This window comes from Pleurodeles waltl, chromosome 6 (genome assembly GCF_031143425.1).
Source record: "Pleurodeles waltl isolate 20211129_DDA chromosome 6, aPleWal1.hap1.20221129, whole genome shotgun sequence".
NCBI lineage: Eukaryota > Metazoa > Chordata > Amphibia > Caudata > Salamandridae > Pleurodeles > Pleurodeles waltl.
This window is the reverse complement of record NC_090445.1, coordinates 898,295,950-898,317,313: the sequence shown is the minus strand read 5'-3', so window position 1 is coordinate 898,317,313 and position 21,364 is coordinate 898,295,950. Positions and strand designations below refer to the sequence as shown.

At 41.6% G+C, this 21,364-nt stretch overlaps 1 protein-coding gene across 1 annotated transcript in view; it reads right to left on the bottom strand.

Moving 5' to 3' along the window:
• Window positions 1–21,364, bottom strand: part of DOCK1 (dedicator of cytokinesis 1) — a 1,072,828-nt gene that overhangs the window by 368,549 nt on the left and 682,915 nt on the right. The window contains exon 30 of the mRNA XM_069239713.1: window positions 317–395. Coding sequence (XP_069095814.1) covers window positions 317–395 — 79 coding nt within the window. The remainder of the gene's footprint in view (window positions 1–316; window positions 396–21,364) is intronic.

Here is a 21,364-nt window from a genome sequence, read left to right as displayed (position 1 = left end):
AGGTTTATGGTGCCACTGAGGGGCTCCACTGAGGCAAATCTTAATAAAACGTGTTATATGAAGCTGATTCCCAAGATTTTACTTTCACAAGCATTTGAATATGTTACTAAGTGGAAAAGGCTCAGCGTATTTCCAGTGTACAGAAAGTAAGCATATGCGGGGAGGTCATGTAAATTCTGCCAAAGTTGCGTTCGATTAATATAACCTTCAAATAGTAGATTCAGAAGACAATTGAAAGGATCAGTCTGAATAATGATACTTTGATGACTGGATATAACACAAAAAAATTAAAAGAATAAGTAACGTTTAGTCTTACCTGTAACTCAAAGTTCGCTTGATCAAGGAATTTCTTGTTTAGCATGTCTGCATACTGATTAATTGCTCGGAGGAAGACTCTGTGAGATCAAGAGAAAATTGCATAATTACACTCACTTTGGCACTCTTGTAACTTTGGCATCCTAATTAAACACAAATCTCAGAGATTGTCTGGAAATGAAATCTGTAAGGTATTTTGAAAAGCAGTCAGCCTACTAGTGTTAAGTATACTGCATTAAGTGTAGCTGCTCTCAAAATAAATCATGCAAATTAGCACATGCTGACTAAAAAAAGGAACTGATGTTTTAGATGAATTCACCTCTTAGAAGCACTGCATGATAATCAGAATGGTACTATTAAAATCTGCTAATCCGTTGGCAAAAGGTGCAAATTAAATTTTGGGCTGTGTGTTGATTAGTCAGCCTTTGCATTTTACACATTTTCCAGGCCTCAACTGTTCATTCTCCTGAACATGCTAGAAATACTGCTGAAAGTCAGTCCAATCTATTTCTTGTGGATGCCAGTATTATTAGCTTTTGAACACCTTTTTTCTTTAAAAACGTAAGTCTTTGGACTCATGCACGTTTGGCTTGGAAAGGGACCTTATTGGGAGGCAGAAAGTGGCAATGGAGAGGTGAGATGTGGTTACGGGAAGGCGGGACATGGCCTTGTGGAGGGGGACCATTTTAAGACATTGGTTCAGAGCAAAGCACTTCTCCTCCTTAAAAATAGCCCGATAAGTCACATATTAAGTTACTCTTTAAACCTAAGTGGATTTTTTCGTTCAGCTTTCAAGTCAACAAGGATTTTGTTTCATATTGCAGAAAACTAAACTAAAGTAGAACAGTACAACGTAGTATTCTTTATAAACAATGGTGAAAAAATGGTTAATATAGCTAGCATCTTTGTGATATTTGCTTGGTTTACAGATGACGTAACCCAGAATACACTGTTTTAGGTCTGGCTTGACAGAGCAAGACGCCATAGCTTACTTGATCAACAAAAAAGATCTTTCAGAGTAGTCAAGAGAGAGGGGGGTTTGGCTCCATCCACACGTTAGTTTGCTTGACTCCAGGATTTGACTGGGCCAAAGTTGTGTGCTTACACTGAAAGTAGTAATTTTTTTAAATGGTACACTCAATACAGAAAGAATGAATTGGTTGAGGTGGAAAGCGAGTGATTGTGGTTTTAGGCATGATCTGCTTACTATGAAACGTTGCGAAAAGGCAGTTGGCCTAATGTGTTTACCGTGAAAAGCATATGTTAACATCAACTCATTTAAGGATTGATTGTTAATCTGTATGGAAACATGCAGAGAAGGACTTAGTTACATTGAACCTCACAGACTAATGTAGGGGGCAAGGGTTTTGCTGTTGGACAAATTATTTGACAAGCCCAAGGGGTTTTCACTCTGATGGTTCTTGTTAGACCCCAATGTGAGTGGAAATGTAAACATGCAGGTATAAGGAAAGTGGAAGTGGGGCCTATTGGTAGCTAAAACTGGCAGCAGAGAATATGCAGTATTTCTTCTGCTATATAATGTTCTTTTAAGCAATGTTCAAAGAGAAGCAAGGGGTAAGATGTGATTGAAACCAGGTGACAGGATTTAGAATACTGAACTAAGTTTAATTAGTGAGATACCCGGTGATTAAATTATTTTGTGAGAGGACATATTCATTCTTTTGTGAGAGGACATATTTGCTGTGAATAGATTGTAATGGGCATTCATCCATGGCCGAGACATCCTGAAATACTATAAAGTTTCTTAAGGTCTGAGAAAGGTACGTTTTTCTCTTACTTTGCTATCTCTTTTGAACTGTCTGATAATCAATGACATGCTACATGGGTAAATTGTGATTTTATTGATCATGAAAACATATTTCACTGTATACAGGAGTTTATAGACTCCTTAAAATGATCAAGATAGAATTATACTATTTGAAGGTGTCTACATGAAGTGCTGTCCTCAAAATGTAACTGACTAGACTGTACACCTGTAGCATATAATTGTAGCAAGGTCTGGTTACAAAATTAATTGTGTACATTGGAAAAAAAAATCATAATTTCCAATTTGTGTTGGGAGAAAATTAAGAAAATTGTCAAATGCATACATCGTTAAATTCCTAGTGCAAAACAGGTTTGAATCACAACCCTATAGCGTAATACTCAAGATAAGAAAATACTATATATTTTAAATCATGCTTCTGTTGCAGAGAATCCTCCAGAAAATATTTAATCATCACGTTTCAAGGTATCCCACTCTTTTAATGGCAATACAACACAGCAATCTGCCTTCCAAAACTTTACTACCCAACTGAAAGCCAGATTTCCCACTGCATTTGGCCACTGATTATGGTGTCTCAATACCATACTTGTAAAAGTTTGTTTTAAAGTGAGACACACGGAGTTCCTTAGAAACTAATGAACAAAGGCTCTTTGGCTGCATGGGGAATAATGCAATAAACATTTGTAAAATACATACCATATGAGTAAATAAATAACTGTGACAAGACTGATTTTGACCTTCTGCATAGACAAGAAGCAAATCAGAACTTAGTTAACTATGATACTATTGCACCTGGGCTACACATGACATTTTCATACACGATGCAAGGTATAGTTTAACCTTATAGTGGTAGGATTCAACAAGGAAGGTCTGAGTGTTGGAATATACAGCTCACTGAGATAAGGCCTGCTCAAAAACAGAGTAGTTGGAAGACCATGAAAACATGGAAGACCGGTCCATTGAGGGTGGGGCTGAGAATGATGGGGAGGGCCTTCACAGCAGAGGGACAATCAGAACAGCATGAAAACAAGGTCAAGATAAAAGGGGCAGCAAAAAAAGTGTCAAGGTCTGAACAATGTTGCCACACAATTTTCTGGATCGTCCTGGCATAGGTTTGTTTACCATTTTGTACTGCACCTAGTTGATTTTTCCTTCATACTCTCTTGAATCTTCCTTCTATTACCTCTTATAACTCTGTACCCTCAGCTGTTATTTGTGTTGCAAAATGATACTTCTTACCAGAAATCCTCGACTTCATACTCCTGGCAGTTTCACAAATTGGGCATCCCGGTGTTCCCAGGCCCAATTATTTTTTGTGGTACCTTATATGATAATTATGGGCTATTGCTACTAGAGCATCAGGTAAGACTTACTCAAGGAAAAGAGACTGAGATGTATGTTTGATCAATGTGTATGCATATACAGATTTCCATTCTGTATTTCTCATAGATAACTGAGAGAAGTAATCTATTGCAGGAGGATGAGACCTGTGACTAAGAGCCCTTTGTTTCTCTTTCTTTGCTAAACCCCATTTCCTCTAGATAGATTACATTACAGTGGTGTTTCTTACTTTCCACCCTGTTCCTTGTCTCTTCTTTGGAGGATTGCCTGAGTTTCTTGCACATCGTACCTACATCCTCTTAAAATTCATGACACAGAGTTTATGGGTGTTCATGGGAATGGGTTGATCTCTGAATAAACTGAGCATACTCTTTGTTAGACCTGGCATCCTTGGTGTGGGTTTCCACCTGACAGGTCTTTTTTGCTGATTGAGTTTTTGCTGATTTGAAGACTGTGAACACTTTCCCACTGGTGACCTGGGCTAAAGTGCTTTTGCTTGCTCCTTAGAGCGTGGTAGAATTGGCATATATCCAATTGGCACTTTTAATTTACCCTTACATCCATAGTAATTGGCACTACCTGTGCCCAAGATGTGTAAATTAAATGCTACTAGTGGGCCTGCAGCAATGATTGTGTGTTAAGTCACACTCTAAACATGCCTCAGGTCTGCCATTGCAGCCTGTGTGTGCAGATGTAAACTGCCATTTCAACCTGACAACATAAACCTTTTAGCCAGGATAAAACCTTCATGTTTAATACACATAAGACACCCCTAGCATAGGCCCTGGACAGCTCTGAGGGCACGGTGCAGTGTATTAAAAAAAGTTGGGCATGTACTTTTTAGTTTTTACATGTCCTGGTAGTGAAAAACTCTTAAATTTGTTTTTCATTATTGCAAGGCCTACCGCTCCAACAGGATAACATTAGTGTTCCCTCATAACATTGAATACCTTGTAATTTCCAAATGGGAACAGGTGGCATATTCATGTTTGGTGTCTTTGGAATTGTAGTGAAAAATCCTAAATTATGGTGGAATAGGATTTTAAATTACAATTTTCAAAATGCCAGTTTTAGAAAGTTGCCATTTTCCTGCTTTAGCCATGACTGCTGCCTGTCTCTGGGTCACTTGGTGTAGTCGATAATTGTGCTTTGTGTATTCCTCCTAGACAGCCACACACAATACTGAGCTTAGGCATGCCTTGGTGGGCCATCACTGGCAAGATAGGCGGGAGAGCCCCAATTACACTTGAATAGCTTATGGCCTGCCTTTACACAAATGGTTGCATACCCCTTATAGGTAGTCTGGAGCCAGAGTCAGGAAGGCAGGGAACCTGTGCACTTCAAAGGAATGCCTCTAGAAGCCTCTCCCTTCTTCAAATGCACAAGTGGGTAAAGGCACCAACTCTTTGGGACAATTCTAGTCCCATGATATTCTGTCAGAAGGACTGCTACTGACTGACTGCTGCTGAAAGGGCTGCCACTCTTATGGATTGCTGCACTGAAGGACTGCTGGCCTGCTGTGCTGATCTGCTGCCCTCCTGCCTGGGTGTGAAGGATTGGACCTGCATCTGTTCATCCCAGGGCCCTAAAGTGACTCCAAAGGCTAGTTGGCTGGGCTCCTGACCTAAGCATCATGAACAGAAGGCTCCAACAACCTGAACCCCTGGCACTTGGACTCTGCCAACTGTGAGTCTCCCCTGCCAAGTGGTGCCAACTCGGTCCTAGACCCTTGGAAGTGAGCCTAAGGTGTTCTTCCAGACTCGGGATCCAGCTGAACTGATGCATCACCTCTGCTGTGCTATACTGTGCAACCCCAAGCAGAACAAATGCATCATGTAATGGACCTGTCACAAAGACCCACATCGCCTCCTCAGTCTGTAGCTTCTTCAGAATAGCCACTGCTCAATGTATCCTAGGCACAGACCCTCACATGTCTAATAGACGGCAATCAGAACAACAATGCCAGGCTCTACATCGCAACCTTTCAGCTCCTCGGAACTGATGAATCACCTGACTGCCCAATGCATCTTCAAAGCTGGACTTTACATGGCAAGCCTTCATCGCCAGGATCCTAGACGACAATGCAGGACCTCACATCGCAGTCTCACCGTACCTGGAAACCAACATATGGCTTCAGCTTCACAACTCATCTTTGAAACAGATCCTTGCAATGCTCCGCAAAGCAGTATTTAAGGTACTTAATTCAGCAGGTCTAAGTAGGTCCCTATAACTGGGCTGTGTTGGAGGGTAGCTTTTATAATCAAAATTAACATGAACTGCTTGCAAATTAAGGAACAATGAAGCCGCATAGAAAACGCATTAATATGTTTCTTACGTATGCATTTGAAATGTGCCCACGGGGAGTGGCCACCAATATATACGTTGATTAAATGAATTTGACTAATGACGAATTAATTATGCACTAATGTGTGAATTTATACCAGCTTTATGAATCATGTAGTAAGGATTTGCTAATTTAGACACTAGGCCTTAGTTAACAAGAGTCTGGGCCTAGCTGCCTGGTCTCATATTAACTGTGTTTTTCTAACGTGTAATGTGCTGTCTTCCTAAGGTCGAGTAGCTGTACTTTTCCAGAAGCTGGATATGTGTGTGTAACCATAGTAAATTCTTTCTCATGAGACCCGACTTGCTCAAGGAGACATTCTTGCTGAATGCAACAGTGTAATTCGCAACAGGTACAAGGTCGCCTGAACTGGTAAAGACAATGGAGCTATTAACTGAAGCCGTGCGTGTAACTTTTCTTACCTGCCACCTCACCCAATGAAGACGTAAATCACAGGAGCCAATGAACTGCATGAGAACTGTCTTAGGGGAAAATTCTAGTAAGGTGACCACTCAAATATTGGACAGAGATAGTGGTGAGACAGATTTTGCCCAATTGGAAATTAAGGGTTTGTTTGACGGATTTAATATAATGACATGCCACAAGGAGAAATCGTCCACACTTTTGCCATCCTTTGCCGTTCCTTGAAGCCATTTCCTTGTTGTTACTCTTAAATCATTACTTTGAGAGACTTTTTCTTACTTTGAACCATCCTCTTTACCCAACATTTACTTCACCTCCTTAAGAGGGAAGAAATTTCTGCCCTGTTTGCTGAGCCTTTGCTGTTCTGTCCTGGCTGATGGCGGATCGACTACTGTCTTGAGGACGAAGACTGACCCTGTATGCTGACCCATTAAGGAGGTTAACTATATGATAATGAAATTGTAATTGTCTGTTTGCCTTTCCTTTCTAGGTACCAACTGATTTTGAAAGAGACCATAGTTAGATGTTTTCCAAATTTGTGTTACTAAATTGTTTTGCTTGAAGCCCAACATGTTGATGCTAATTCGAGGTTAGTCAAGGAGTTCACTAATATTGGGTGCAAATGGACAAATTACAGAATCTTTGCTTCGTTGAATATTGTACTAAGGATACTCTGCTAAATAGATACATGTTAACGCCATGTTTTGTCTTGATGTTTATAATCTTTGCTTTGCTGAAATCTTACTCAAGTTGCCATATTGTGACATTATTGATGTGTTTTCTGGTTTTGAGACTAATAAACTTGCTATTAGAGTGTAACCAATAGGGAATAAATATCATAACTATTACTAAATTTCGTGTGGTTATTCGTGGCTGAAAGGTTATGGTGAGTTTGGATTTTTATTAATGTCATTAACTAATTTAATTAATTCGCTATTGTGAATACTGATGAGGTTATTGACCTATCGATTGATATGCTGATTAGTTATCTCGTCTTAAGGTGTCTCCAATCAGGGTCAAAAGATTAATTGGCCTAAAACGAGTCCCAAATTACCTAGGGCGGACGAGTTATCAGTTCTGGTAGCAGGGGCCGTTTTCTGCTCTTTGGGGCTCTAAGACGAGGGTCGATTGTATACGATTGTTTTTGAAATGCTGCAAATTGGAGAGATGATGTTCCCCTAAGCCCCCCAAATGACTTTCCCGGGACACCGGAGCTTGCCGAAGTGAGTTGGGTATGTTTTCGGCGTTCTAGTGATGGTATGAGTGAAGTAGGATTTGCGCTTGCACAGCTTATGCATACCGCAGTTGAATTGTGAGGTATGTGAGAACTTTTAGGCCAGGTGATGTTTTAGTAGGAGTGTGCGTACTCCACAGTATGAGAGTAGGGAAGTCAGCGAACTTCGTGTGAATGTGGCGCTTTGTGCTCAAAATTGTCCACGTGGTTGTTGGTGATGTATGGACCCTGCGTGGTCTAAGACTCCGGAGTATATTGATAAGTGTATGAGACACTTGGTTTATATTGTATTTTGTGCTATTTAATAGGTCAATTGGGCGTGATTGACGAGTTGAGTTTGAGTCAGAGTGTGTGAGTGAAAACCTCGATGGAGATTTGGTAAGTTCTTAAGTGCACTAGGACGAGCCATTGACAAGTCGAGAGTGAAATTTGCGGGTCAAATTTTGCTTGAGAGTGCGGGATCTGAGAAGGAGAGAGTAGCGGCCGAGGCTTCAAGTGAAATCTCTGTAAAGTTCTGAAGTGATTGTGTTACCCTTCCTGTAGTAAACCGGCAAATTTGAGTTTTGTTGTTAAAGTGCTCGCAATATATTGCATTAGGTTGTGTGAATAGGGAGTGAGGAAGACAAGCCGCAGGACTTTGTCAGTCGCAGTGTGTATGAGTGTGACATCAGTGGGACCGTGCTGGGATAGGTCAGTTAGTGAGAAGGGTCGTGCACGGAATGGCAGCCGTCCGTGAGAGGCAATTGGTTGGGAAGGTAGGTAAAGGGTGTTCTGGGAATTAAAGTCACTTCCTGATTCAGCTATAAACGAAACAAGAGATGCAAAAATGAAGTTCTTCCAGGCTCTAAAGAGTGCTTTGAGGGGAGATGTATACATTACCGCGAGTGTGGGGGAGCCTACACCGCCAGAGGATACTCCGGCTTATGCCGTAATGGAGGAGAAGGGAGTCGCGCCATGTCTTTGGCTAAAGCAATGGTGCAAATTAACTGAGAAAGATGGGTGTTTGGCATTTCCAGAGACTGGGACGTTCAACATAGGGGTTCTAGAGAATTTGTGGAAGGTGTTGAATGCGCAGAAGCCGCCTCCAAGGCCAGCACAGTTTGAGGCGTTAGCAATTTTGGAATTAATGGGCAAACGACAGAGGCAACAAAAGTTTGAGAGGAGAATGAGAAAAGCAGAAAAGACGCTAGCGGAGGCTAGGTGGGATAGCAAGGCCAGGATATGGAGAAGAGAAACAATAGATGGAGTCAGGCCACTAGTAAAACAGACAATGGTTCTAGTAGAGGGAAAGAGAATAACAGGTCTTGGGCAGCTGCAGAGGACTCAGATGACGATGAGTTCCTTAATCAGTTGTTACAGGATCGTCCACCGCCAAATGCCATGAATGACAACAGACCAAGTACTAGTGCAGGTCCTGTAAATTCAACACAGAATCAGGGAACAGCGCATACAGCTCAGGTAAATGCAGTTGTGATATCAGATCCAGTGCAGAATAGTGTCAGCGTATCCACTGTGCCAGAGATGCAGACACAGTTGCAGCCACCACCGGTTCAGAGGCTCTACCCTGATGTTCCAGTATTAGAGACCACTATGAATTTGATGGTGCCGCCCGATCAAGCATATACAAGATCAATGTTGGTACAGATGGAGCCAACTCCACTTCTGCTGCCCCAGCTGCAGCAACAGATGGTTCCGAATTACACTTCGGTCACAGGACCGCAGTCAGTCACAGCACCCGTAATGAATCAGACTATGGGAGCTAATGCTCCCCAGGGTTTGTGAAACAGGCAGGCGCCAGCTGCTATATCTTTGCCGATTACAGTTGGTCCACCCGTACATCTATACGCACAGGCAAAGCCTAGTGTATGTGACCAAGGGGTAATGATTCAAGAGGTGATAAGAGGAGGGTTTGCAGGAAGTTCCCAAGGGATGACACCGGGAGAACAGATAGCAGAGAGATCCAGGTCCTTGTTGGATTTCAGTCCGATTGGGGTTCCTCTAGAGACAATGAGACAGGCTGGGTTGGGACTATTAACTCCACAGATACCCAGTACGAACATGTCACAACCACCGATGGTGCAGGCTGGAAATATTTCACTGCAAGGTCTGACTGCGCAACAACTGAATGAATGGCTAGACAAGCTGAGTTCACCACAGACTACCCCTGCGACAGCAGAGTGGTCAGAGAGGAAGGAATACCTGAATTCTGTGAGGTTGGGCGTGGAAGCAGCTGAATTAGTTGAAGGGAGCATGGGAGTGAATAGGCTCGAGTCATACACTGAAGCAGAATTGCGGTATCTGTGTCCAAAAATAACTAAAGAAGTGAGCAAGGTGCACCAAAGGTTGGCGAATCTAGCAGACAAATATGGCACAGACTTAGACAATACTAAGCATCTAAAGAGGAGTTACAGATTGGACTTAGAACCCAAAGATTTTGATCACATGAGGTCCACTGGGATGAAGGCACACCTTAAAGAAATTTTACAGAGCGTGCAGGTTTGGGGAGCCTTAGAGAAGTGGGAAGGCAGATGGGCAAAGAAGAGAGATAAAAGGAAAAGTGACTGTTTGGAGCAGCAGCAGGCAAAACAAGTGCCAGATACCGGTACCATAAAGATGCTACCCATGAGAGAGACTGCTGGAGGGGTTCTTGTCCACGTACCGTGGTTCAGAGGTGACATTCTGTCCTTCACAAACGACTTCCACAGGCTGAGGGAAAAGCCGATAGAGTGGTATCAGCAAACAGACAGATTTGTGAAGCTTGCAAAGTGTCTTTGGGAAGACTTGAATACATTGTTTGAGATCATAGTTCCTGCCGATTTGTGGCTCGAGTGCAAGAGAAGTGTTGACTGGCCAGCTGCAGAACTGGCAAGGGATAGGGTTACCGGAGCACCCTCTCCGTAGGTAATGAAGCATTACTATAAGGTAATTGAGTTTTTGAAGCAGAAAGTGTTGTTGCAGAATATTGATTGGCAAAAGATTGATCGAACGGCACAAGAAGGCAAAGAGTCGATACATGCTTACTATGAGAGGTTGTTAAAAGCATTCAAGCATTACAGTGGCACGGAAGTCATAGAGCCGAAAGACATGAATCACCTTGTGTTCTGGTTCGTTGAAGGGCTGAGACCAGAAATTAACCAGATGATTAAGAATCATTTAATTTGCTAGCAAGCGAAGCCGATTGATGAGGTATTGCAGTATGCAAGATACTGTAGTGATGAAATCGAATTGAAGCAGAGAAAGTTGAAGGAGAAAGTGATGGTGATGCAAACTAAGGCGGCGCAAGCAGGGATGCAGGGAAACGGAGTACAACAGATGATGCAACAGCCGGAAATGGAATGTTTCAGATGCAAATGAGAGGCAGAGGTCGAGGAGGTTTGGTCCACCGTGGTCCAGATTTGAATACCGTTGTGGTACAAAATGACGTGCAAGGGATGAAGAAGGTGTTACCATGCCATGCGTGCGGGGGCGTGGGACATTGGAAGCGGGAGTGCCCGATGATGGTGCAGGAGGGTGCGGTTCAACAAAGCAATGATGTCAGTGCATTTCAAAATGTTAAAGGACCAAGAATGAGGGGTCCTAATCCAAATTTCCAGAATAACATGGTTCAAATGCAGGGTCTCCAACCCATGCAACAAGTGCAGATGCCACGTATGCAACCAGTGCAGATGCAGCAAGTGCAACAGCAGATTCCAGTGGTACCTAGACAGCAAATGCAGTTGCCCTTAGCGCCAATGGGACAGCAACAGGTGATGCTGCCTCAACAGGTCACAAAGTTAAGGAATGGGTCAAAATAACACAGTACAACAGTTCACATTGCATGGTGAGAATGGAATAAACGATGAATGGTCGGATGACAGTTCAGATAGTGAGGAGTGCAGGCTTGCAGTATCCCTAGAAGTAGATCAGAGGGGACCCTATGTACAAGGGAAGGTGATGGGTCACAAGGTCTCATTCTTGGTTGACACAGGAGCCACACGCTCTACAGTCAGGAGTGCAGAGGTTCCAAAATTGCCCCTTTCAGGACGCACAATAAAGGTAGTGGGAGTGGCAAACCAGCTCCTGACTAACCCGATCACAGTTCCGGTTCAAGTCGAAATTGGTACCTTTCAGGGATTGCACAGGTTTGTAGTCTGTGATTCAAGTCCCATGTCCCTACTGGGAAAAGACTTACTGTGTAAGACGAGGTGTTCTATCACCTGTTCGAATGAGGGAATAGAGGTGCAGACAAACACTGATGACGAGGGGGATGATTGTCAGATCTCAGAGCCAGAAACAGAGACTGCAGATGAAGAGTACCCCTTCATAAGCTTCATCCTGATGTTCACAATGACTGATTTGCCCGCAGACCTGCTGGGGACAGTCACAGAAAAGGTGTGGGACTTGACAAGAAAGGAAGTGGGACTGATAAGAGGGGTAGAACCAGTCAAAGTCGATGTGAAACCAAATGCCGTGTTTCCCCAGGTACCGCAGTACCACATGGCACAGGATGGCCTCATACAGGTGACGCAGATAATTGCAGACTTCGTGAAACAGGGGGTCTTGAAGGAAGTAATGAGCAGCCCATGTAATTCACCTATAATGGGTCTAAGAAAGCCCTGTGGGAAAGTCAGAATTGTTCAAGACTTGAGAAAGATCAATGACATAGTGGTGAAGGTTTGCCCAATAGTGCCAAATCCAGCTGTAATTATGTTTCCAGTTCCATGCTACGCAGAATGCATCGTTGACTAATCCCAAGCAAACTTTTCTGTGCCTCTTCATGAGAACAGCCAATTTCTCTTCAGTTTCAAATTCCTGGACAAGGTTTACGGTTGGTGTCGAATCCCTCAGGGATTTTTCGGAGTCACCATCTATCTGCAACCAAATTCTGAAGAAAGATTTGGAGTCATTGGAACTGCCTTTCCAATCGACTCTAGTACAGTACATTGACTATTTGTTGATTGCCTTCAAAACAAGAGATGATTGCAAGTACAATACTATTGCCCTATTGAATCACTTGGGAAAGAATGGGCACAAGGTGTCCCCAAAGAAGCTGCAATACTGTCAGAAAGAGGTGAAATATTTAGGCCATTTGATTGAGAAAGGGTTGAGGAAAATATCTAAGGAAAGAGTGACTGCCATATTACAGCTGAATCCCCTGACATCCAGGAGAGATGTCAGGATGTTTCTGGGAATGGTGGGCTACTGTCGTCAGTGGATCCCGAATTTCTCCATTATCTCCAAGCCCTTGGTGAGACTGACAGCTAAGGAGGTTAAGGATGGCCCAGATATCCTAACTATGTCAGAGAAAGTGATAAGGGCATTCATTGAGTTGAGGGAGTGTATGTGCAGGGCTCCAGCTTTAGGTATGCCTGATTACACAAAGCCTTTTGTTCTGTTTTGTCATGAACGTGATGCTTGTTCTTTGCCTGTCCTGACCCAGGTCCTTGGAGACTAGTAGCATATTTTTCAGCTACTTTGGACCCAGTCGCATCAGCCTTACCGGGTTGTCTGTGTGTAGTTGCCGCAGTTGGTCAATGCCTCACTCAGTGCGAAGGCATAGTGATAGGACATCCCTTAACAGTAATGGTCCCACATTCAGTTGAAATACTATTGGCCCAAACTAAGACCCAGCACATGACAAATGCCAGACTGACCAAGTACGAGACAATTATATTGGGGTCACCAAACGGTGTACTGTATTAAACCCAGCAACTCTGCTTCCCAATGAAAATACTGATGTTGATGATGCTGAAGAGGTAGAACATGATTGTCTTGAGGTAACAGAACAGTGCACCAAACCGAGACCTGACATTAAGGATACCCAATTGGAAGAAAATTACTACATTATCTTAGTAGATGGCTCATGTCTGAGAGACTCAGTAGGAGTACTAAGAGCCGGATATGCTGTATGTACAATCACTGGTATTCTAGAAGCATCTTGGCTTGAAAGGGTATCTGCTCAAGTGGTTGAATTGATTGCTCTTACTAGGGCATGCCATGCTGCTGACAAATTGAAAGTGACTATCTATACCGATAGCAGATACGGATTTGGGATTGTCCATGATTTTGGACAGCTATGGTGCCAAAGGGGTTTCATGACCTCTTCTGGTTCTCCAGTGAAAAAATGGCGAAAGAATTAAGGAATTGTTGCACGCGATTCAGTTACCTCTTGAAATTGCCGTGGTGAAATGCAGTGCTCATGTGAAATCACAAGATTTTGTGTCAATGGGAAATGGATATGCAGATCAAGTCGCAAGGTTTTGCGCATTGAATTGTATATCGTTCAAGGATCAGTGGGAATTGTTACCTGAAACATAAAATGAGACATGCACAGGTTACGCATTGAGGGTGGTTGACACAATGGAAGAATTAAAATTGCTACAGGATCGTGCCAGCAGGGAGGAGAAACGCTCTTGGCTCAATATGCAGTTTGTACAAAGACCAGATGATTTGTGGGTTTCAGATGAGGGGAAAATGGTTTTGCCAAACAGTCTATTGTCTCAGTTTGCAAGGTTTTACCATGGTCAAGCACATATTGGGAGAGACACCATGATCAGATTGTTCAAAATTGATTGGTTCAATCAAAAATTCAGACAAGCCGCAGAAGTGATCTGTCACTGGTGCATCATCTGTCAGCAGATGAATGCGGGGAAAGGGACAGTGGTGAATTTGAGCCACATTGGGAGAGCTGGAGGTCCATTTAGCAGGATGCAATTGGATTTTATCGCGATGCCTGTGTGTGGAGGTCTGTGATACGTGTTGGTGATTGTGTGCATTTTTAGCCACTGGATTGAAGCTTACTCTACACGTAGGAATGACAGTCTCACAGTAGCGATGTTGCTGCTTAGGGAATTGATACCACGTTTCGGGTTTCCGATCTCTTTAGAATCAGATAAAGGAAGTCACTTCAATAATGAGGTGGTTAAGCTCTTGTGTGCTGCGCTGAACATTGAAAAGAAGTTGCATTGCAGTTACCGCCCTGAAGCATCAGGACTAGTTGAACAAATGAATGGTACTCTGAAGTCTAGAATGGCAAAAATGTGTGCAGCTACAGATTTGAAATGGTCAGATGCATTGCCCTTAATGTTGATGTCAATGAGAAACACACCCAACAAGAAAACAGGACTGTCTCCTCATGAAGTTCTCATGGGTCGAGCTATGCAATTGCCCGCAGTACCTGCGAATGCTCTTGTGAATATCACAGATATGGAATTGGACTACTGCAAGGGTCTGGCTGACGTGGTCCGCTCTTTCTCTCACCAGGTGGAAGCAACCACACTGCCACCGAAAATGATCCAGGTCACAACCTGAAAGCTGGTGACTGGGTTGTTGTCAAGAAACATGTGAGGAAGTCGTGTTTGGAGCCACGTTGGAAGGGGCCGTATCAAGTGACACTAACAACTACCACTGCTGTGAAGTGTGCGGGAATTCCAAATTGGATCCATGCCAGTCACACAAAGAAGGTGACATGTCCAACTGATGAGGAAATTGAATTATCGAAAATAACAGTTACAGAAAAGGAAGTCTCAGGGCCGGAGAGTAATCAAAGGGGAACTGAGACTGGAGGAGAGCCCGTTGAGGACAGCCTGGTTACTCAAACAGTAAACGAGATCCAGATGGGTGAAGGTGGGCGTATCTCAACTGAGGCACCAGGAGAACCGACCCAAAGAGAGGTTCTCCCAGAAGCAGACTGATACGGGTTTGAAGTCGAACCTTTGACAGACCCAGAAGGCTAAGGAGTTGAGACAGAAGGAAGTCCTAGTATCCAGACTTCTCCTGAGCCACTTACAGGTCCAGCAAGAGAAAAAACACAATAGCACAAGAGGAGGGCATCGAACAGCAAGCAGAAAGGCCGAACGATAAAGGGACACTGAAAGGAGATAAGTGACCCGAGTGGCAAGTAGCAAAAGGAAAAGTGGTCATTGATTAAACAATAGAGGAGGAAGTAGATACAACAAGGAAAGAAGACCTGAGCGAAGGAGAATTACAAGGGGACCGCAAATTAAAAAGAAAGAGAATAGCAAACAGAAGATACACAGGTCCTGAATGGGCAAATGCAACTTCAGCAGAATGGCAACAAGAGTTCCTAGCATTTCGCTTTGATCTGGAAGTTCCAGGTCAGTACTATGGTACCTGAGTTCAACCACGAGATAGAGACTGTGTTAAGCTGAAATTGAATCAAAGAAACTTGAAAACAGAGACTGATAAATTACCGGATGTGTCGCTATTAACCTGACTGTGACAAGCTGCTAACCGAATTGACAAAGGTCATGGGAGTGAATGAGGAAGCTGTAAATACTTGCTAAAGAGAGACTTTGCTTAGCCTTGCTGTAAAAGAGAAAAAAAAAGCTTTTAGCCATCCTCTGTTGATTGTCGTTTACATTTGTAGTACTTCACTTTCTGATTCTTTACAGATCATGCCTAGTACCGGAGATGATAGTGAGGGGAGTAGGCGTTGTAAATGTTTGGGTGTTGCTTTGGGTGTTGTGTGTGTGATATTCATTATAGCTTTGTTTGTGGAGATGCGATTGGTGGATGAGAATGAAGCTAACAATGCTACAGTTTCTGAAACCGCTACACTAACACCTTGGGAGAAGTTAGAGCAAGATACAAAGTATCTGCATGACGAAACTAATGCAGAAGGGGAACTGTCTACTAACGTTTTCTATCGCTTGCTGGGTGAGTATGTTGACACTATGGATGCAAAAGCTTGTTATGTGTGTACACAAATTCCTCTTTCAGTCCAAGAGGAAGTTACATATCACAGTTTGCCACTAACCTATGGGATTAGTTGTAGTCTGCTACTAACGCATTTCTATAACCAAGAAGAAGTGCAATATTTTTACTCTAACTATTAACTTGTATTCTCTTATGTGCCTATCATAGAAGACCTGAATAGTGTAGCTAAATACTATGCCATAAAATTGATTAAAGGGTTCTTTGAACCTAGAGTAGCGTTCAGTACGTCATGTGCACACCGCAATCGTTTGACATGCTTGCTTACGCCCGTAGAGAAAAGCTTTCTAGATCATACCGAAGATAGGAGGGTTTTAAAAGAGAAATTTGAAAAAGGCTTGCAGGAACGATCATTTCTTAATAATGGTAATTACAATGGGAACAAGGGAAGCTAGCTTTAGATGCGAAACATGTAGGTAGGCTTTGCATAACACGGCCGACGTCATATTATGACAATGTGTTTGTAGGAACGAGTGAGTGTAAGCATGTGTTTTTGTTTTAAAATAAATGGACCTTCATGCTAAATGGAATGGATCAAGCGATCCCAGGGGTTTACTATATTTGTGGACTTAATGCTTATTACCGTCTTCCAAAGGGATGGTATGGGACATGTTACTTGGGGATAGTTTTCCCAAAGATTTACCAGCTGGAAGATTTAAAGAAATTCCCAAAAGTGACTGAATTACTTCATGCTAGACAAAAGAGAGAAACTGCTGCTGGTGTAGTAGGAGACATATTTGGAGTGATAATTCCTTCAGTAGGGGTTGTCTTAAACTCCGTAAAGATTCAAAAGTTGTCTACTATTGTGGATAACATGTTGACAAACTTCACAGAGGCTATACTCCTGATGGATACTGAACTGGCTCGGGGAGAGGGCTATGACTCTTCAAAACAGACTTGCTTTAGACATTCTTTTAGCAAGAGTGGCGGGGTCTGTAAGATGCTTAATGAGCGTCACTGCTGTGCCTACATACCTGACAATAATAATGAGATTAGAAGTATGCTTACTAACCTAACAAAAGATAGTGCAGATTTGAAGGAATTGAAGGAACCAGGAGTTTGGGAAAAGGACTTGCTCATGTGGGAAGTTGGTTTAGTAGTATTTGGCATGGGATATTGGAAAAATTAATACAGGGAATAGTGATTATTCTGGCTTGTTTATTTGGACTATGGTTATCATGCAAAATCAGCAAGAGGATTAAAGAAAAATTGGCAAAACATAATGCGAGGAAGGAAGAAAAGAAAAGGGAGAAAATGTTCAGAGAAAAATATGAAAAGGCAAAACAAAAGGAAGAAATTGAGATGAAAGAGATCAAGAAGTGACAAGGTCGTTAAAGGAAGGATTTGTGTGATGACAAGAGTCATCAGAGGAGGGATTGTTGGAGTGTAGCTTTTATAATCAAAATTAACATGAACTGCTTGCAAATTAAGGAACAATGAAGCCACATAGAAAACACATTAATATGTTTCTAATGTACGCATATGAAATGTGCCCACGGGGAGTGGCCACCAATATATACGTTGATTAAATGAATTTGACTAATGACGAATTAATGATGTACTAATGTGTGAATTTATACCAGCTTTATGAATCATGTAGTAAAGATTTGCTAATTTAGACACTAGGCCTTAGTCTGGGCCTAGCTGCCTGGTCTCATATTAAATGTGTTTTTCTATTGTGTCATGTGCTGTCTTCCTAAGGACGAGTAGCTGTACTTTTCCAGAAGCTGGATATGTGTGTGTAACCGTAGTAAATACTTTCTCATGAGACCCGACTTGCTCAAGGAGACATTCTTGCTGAATGCAACAGTGTAATTCGCAACAGGTACAAGGTCGCCTGAACTGGTAAAGACAATGGAGCTACTAACTGAAGCCGTGCATGTAACTTTTCTTACCTGCCACCTCACCCAATGAAGACGTAAATCACAGGAGCCAATGAACTGCATGAGAACTGTCTTAGGGGAAAATTCTAGTAAGGTGACCACTCAACTATTGGACAGAGATAGTGGTGCGCCAGATTTTGCCCAATTGGAAATTCAGGGTTTGTTGACGGATTTAATATAATGACATGCCACAAGGAGAAATCATCCACACTTTTGCCATCCTTTGCCGTTCCTTGAAGCCATTTTCTGGTCGTTACTCTTAAATCATTACTTTGAGAGACTTTTCCTTACTATGAACCATCCTCTTTACCCAACATTTACTTCACCTCCTTAAGAGGGAAGAACGTTCTGCTCTGTTTGCTGAGACTTTGCTGTTCTGTCCTGGCTGATGGCGGATCAATTACTGTCCTGAGGACAAAAACTGACTCTGTATGCTGACCCATTACGGAGGGTAACTATATGATAATGAAATTGTAATTGTCTGTTTGCCTTTCCTTTCTAGGTGCCAACTACTTTTGACAGAGACCATAGTTAGATGTTTTCCAAATTTGGTTACTAAATTGTTTTGCATGAAGCCCAAAATGCTGATGCTAATTCGAGGTTAGTCAAGGAGTTCACTAATATTGGGTGCAAATGGACAAATGTCAGAATCTTTGCTTTGTTGAATATTGTACTAAGGATACTCTGCTAAATAGATACATGTTAACGCCGTGTTTTGTCTTGATGTTTATAATCTTTGCTTTGCTGAAATCTTACTCAAGTTGTCATATTGTGACATTATTAACTAATAGGGAATAAATATCATAACTATTACTAAATTTTGTGTGGTTATTCGTGGCTGAAAGGTCATGGTGAGTTTGGATTCTTATTAATGTCATTAACTAATTAAATTAATTCGCTATTTTGAATACTGATGAGGTTATTGACCTATCGATTGATATGCTGATTAGTTATCTCGTCCTAAGGTATCTCCAATCAGGGTCAAAAGGTTCATTGGCCTAAAACGAATCCCAGTGTAAGTAAATTACCTAGGGCGGGACGCGTTATCAGCTGCGCTCCATTGCAGTCAGCCTGAACTTGTGACGACTAGATACCCACAGGTGGTGCTTTGAGACGTTTAGTGATATTTTCAATACAATGTTTAAAACTGCTTATCTTCGTTCTACTGATTGGATTTATTTTTTGTTTTGGGATTGTTTGGTCTTGTTGGATTTATTAAGAATCATCCTACTTTTATAATTTGGTTTGGGATCCTTTTTATGTGGTGTTTTCACTATTATTATTTGAAGTTTTACACAAATACTTCACACATTGTCTCTACGTTAAGCCTGACTGGTCTGTACCACGCTATCAGACGTTGAGAACAGGTTAATTTAGGGTTGGTTTGTGCCTCACCCTGACACGGATTGTAGTTGCTGTTTGATCAAAGTTCACACCCCAGTCAAGCAATACCCAACTTCTTACTCTCTTTAGCCAGAAACAATTGGTACAGAAGAGAGGTCTTAACAGTTAAAGAAGCAGAATCTCATACAGCCCTTGGCTCAAGTCAGATTGTTACACCTGTTATGATTATCACACTGTTTCCTTTTCAGAATTCCCCCTTTTGTATTATAAATCTTGGTTATTAAATATAAATATTGACATATAAAATACACATTTATTCATGCTATTGATTGCAACAAGATAATGAAGTCTGCTTGAATGTATTTTTATTATTTTATATGAGTCAAATCCTTTGTTCAATTGATTGTTTCGGATGATGAACATGATTTAATAGAAGTTGATAATTTCCCTTCTGGTTTTTTGTCTTTAACCAAATAACAACTCAGTTCCACTGTATGTAAGTGATAAATTCAACAATGAGCAGATATTCTATATAAAATAGGAACATAGTGTGAAAAGAAAGAGGATACTTCATGCCAGAGATTCAAGACAGAGACTGTACAGAGTTGTATCACCTCCCTTTTTTGCCTTCAGTCTGTAGGATTTCCTGCCTTGCTTTCCACACTGACATGAATAGCAGTCATTGCTATTTTAATGAACATTGGTTATGTTGTTCAGAGGAGGTATGTTAGGGTGAACTATCTTTGGAACTCAGAATTAGGCTCGTTCTTTAGTGGTAAGGGAATTTTAATTTGCTAAAGAGATGTGGGTGGGGTTGGAGATTTCAATATAAAAGAATTGTATGATTTCATTGCCATGTTACAATATTATTTTTTGTTCACTCGCTTGGTAAATTTTGCCGCCATTATACTATTGTTTTTTATAATAGTTACTATTTATATTGTACATATCAGGATATGATTTTGATTTTAAAATACAATGTTAACATATATCTCTGGTATACTGGTGTTTTGAGTGTGTTTTTTCAGCATAAAAGATGGTTTGGATCTCACAAACTGTCCCCATGATATTACATAGGATTAATTGTTACCCAAAATGTATCTCACTCACATGGTGCTCAGTAGGTTGTTGGGTGGCTGCAGTTCAACTAGTTTTCTGTCTCGGGTTGGCACCCTTACAAACTCCTTAGTGCTTAGGGTATAGAAAGCCTATGCGGGGATCAAGTTCTGGAAGAATTATCAATCACACCTATCTTACCTACACCTGGGGCATGATACCAAACCACCACAGTTAAAAGTAGATTTTGCACAATGTTTGTCACGTTCTCAGATGGTCACTCATGGGACTCCCATAAAGACACGTCATACCAACCAATTCCACCTGGTAGATTTAATGATAACAAACCAATCATACCACAACAATTAGTTTTACAAATAAGAGCAGCCTTGGGAAAAGGTAAATATTAACTACAAGTCAAAGAGCCAGAGTTGGGAATGTAGGCACCAACAAACCTACAGATGACTGAAGTGGAGGGGCAAACTATTCAAGATACATCATTCCCCATCCGTTATCTTTGCAACTATTAAGAATGTGATATAGATTTTTTAAGTGAAAATAAGGAGCTTCAAACTATGTACAAATAGATATTGAACTATACAGGTTTCTCCTATTAATTCAGGTAGAACAAAAATATACTGTTTGAAAATGTCTGTTGGCTAAATTTAAAAAATGCCAGGAAATTGTCTAAGCCTCTGAAAACAACATAAATGCAGACATTAACCAAAAGAAGGAAAAGGTCCCCCCAGTAAATCCCTAATACAATAGTATCCCAAAAAGCTGTTTTATCACAGTGATCCTGTTCCTAATCTATATTACTCATTGTAAAATTGCTGTAAGAGTATGGTGGTTGTCTTAGCTCTGTTTATGTGGTTTGGTGACATTGACCCTTCCCTTGGGCTTATCAGACCACTACAGACCAT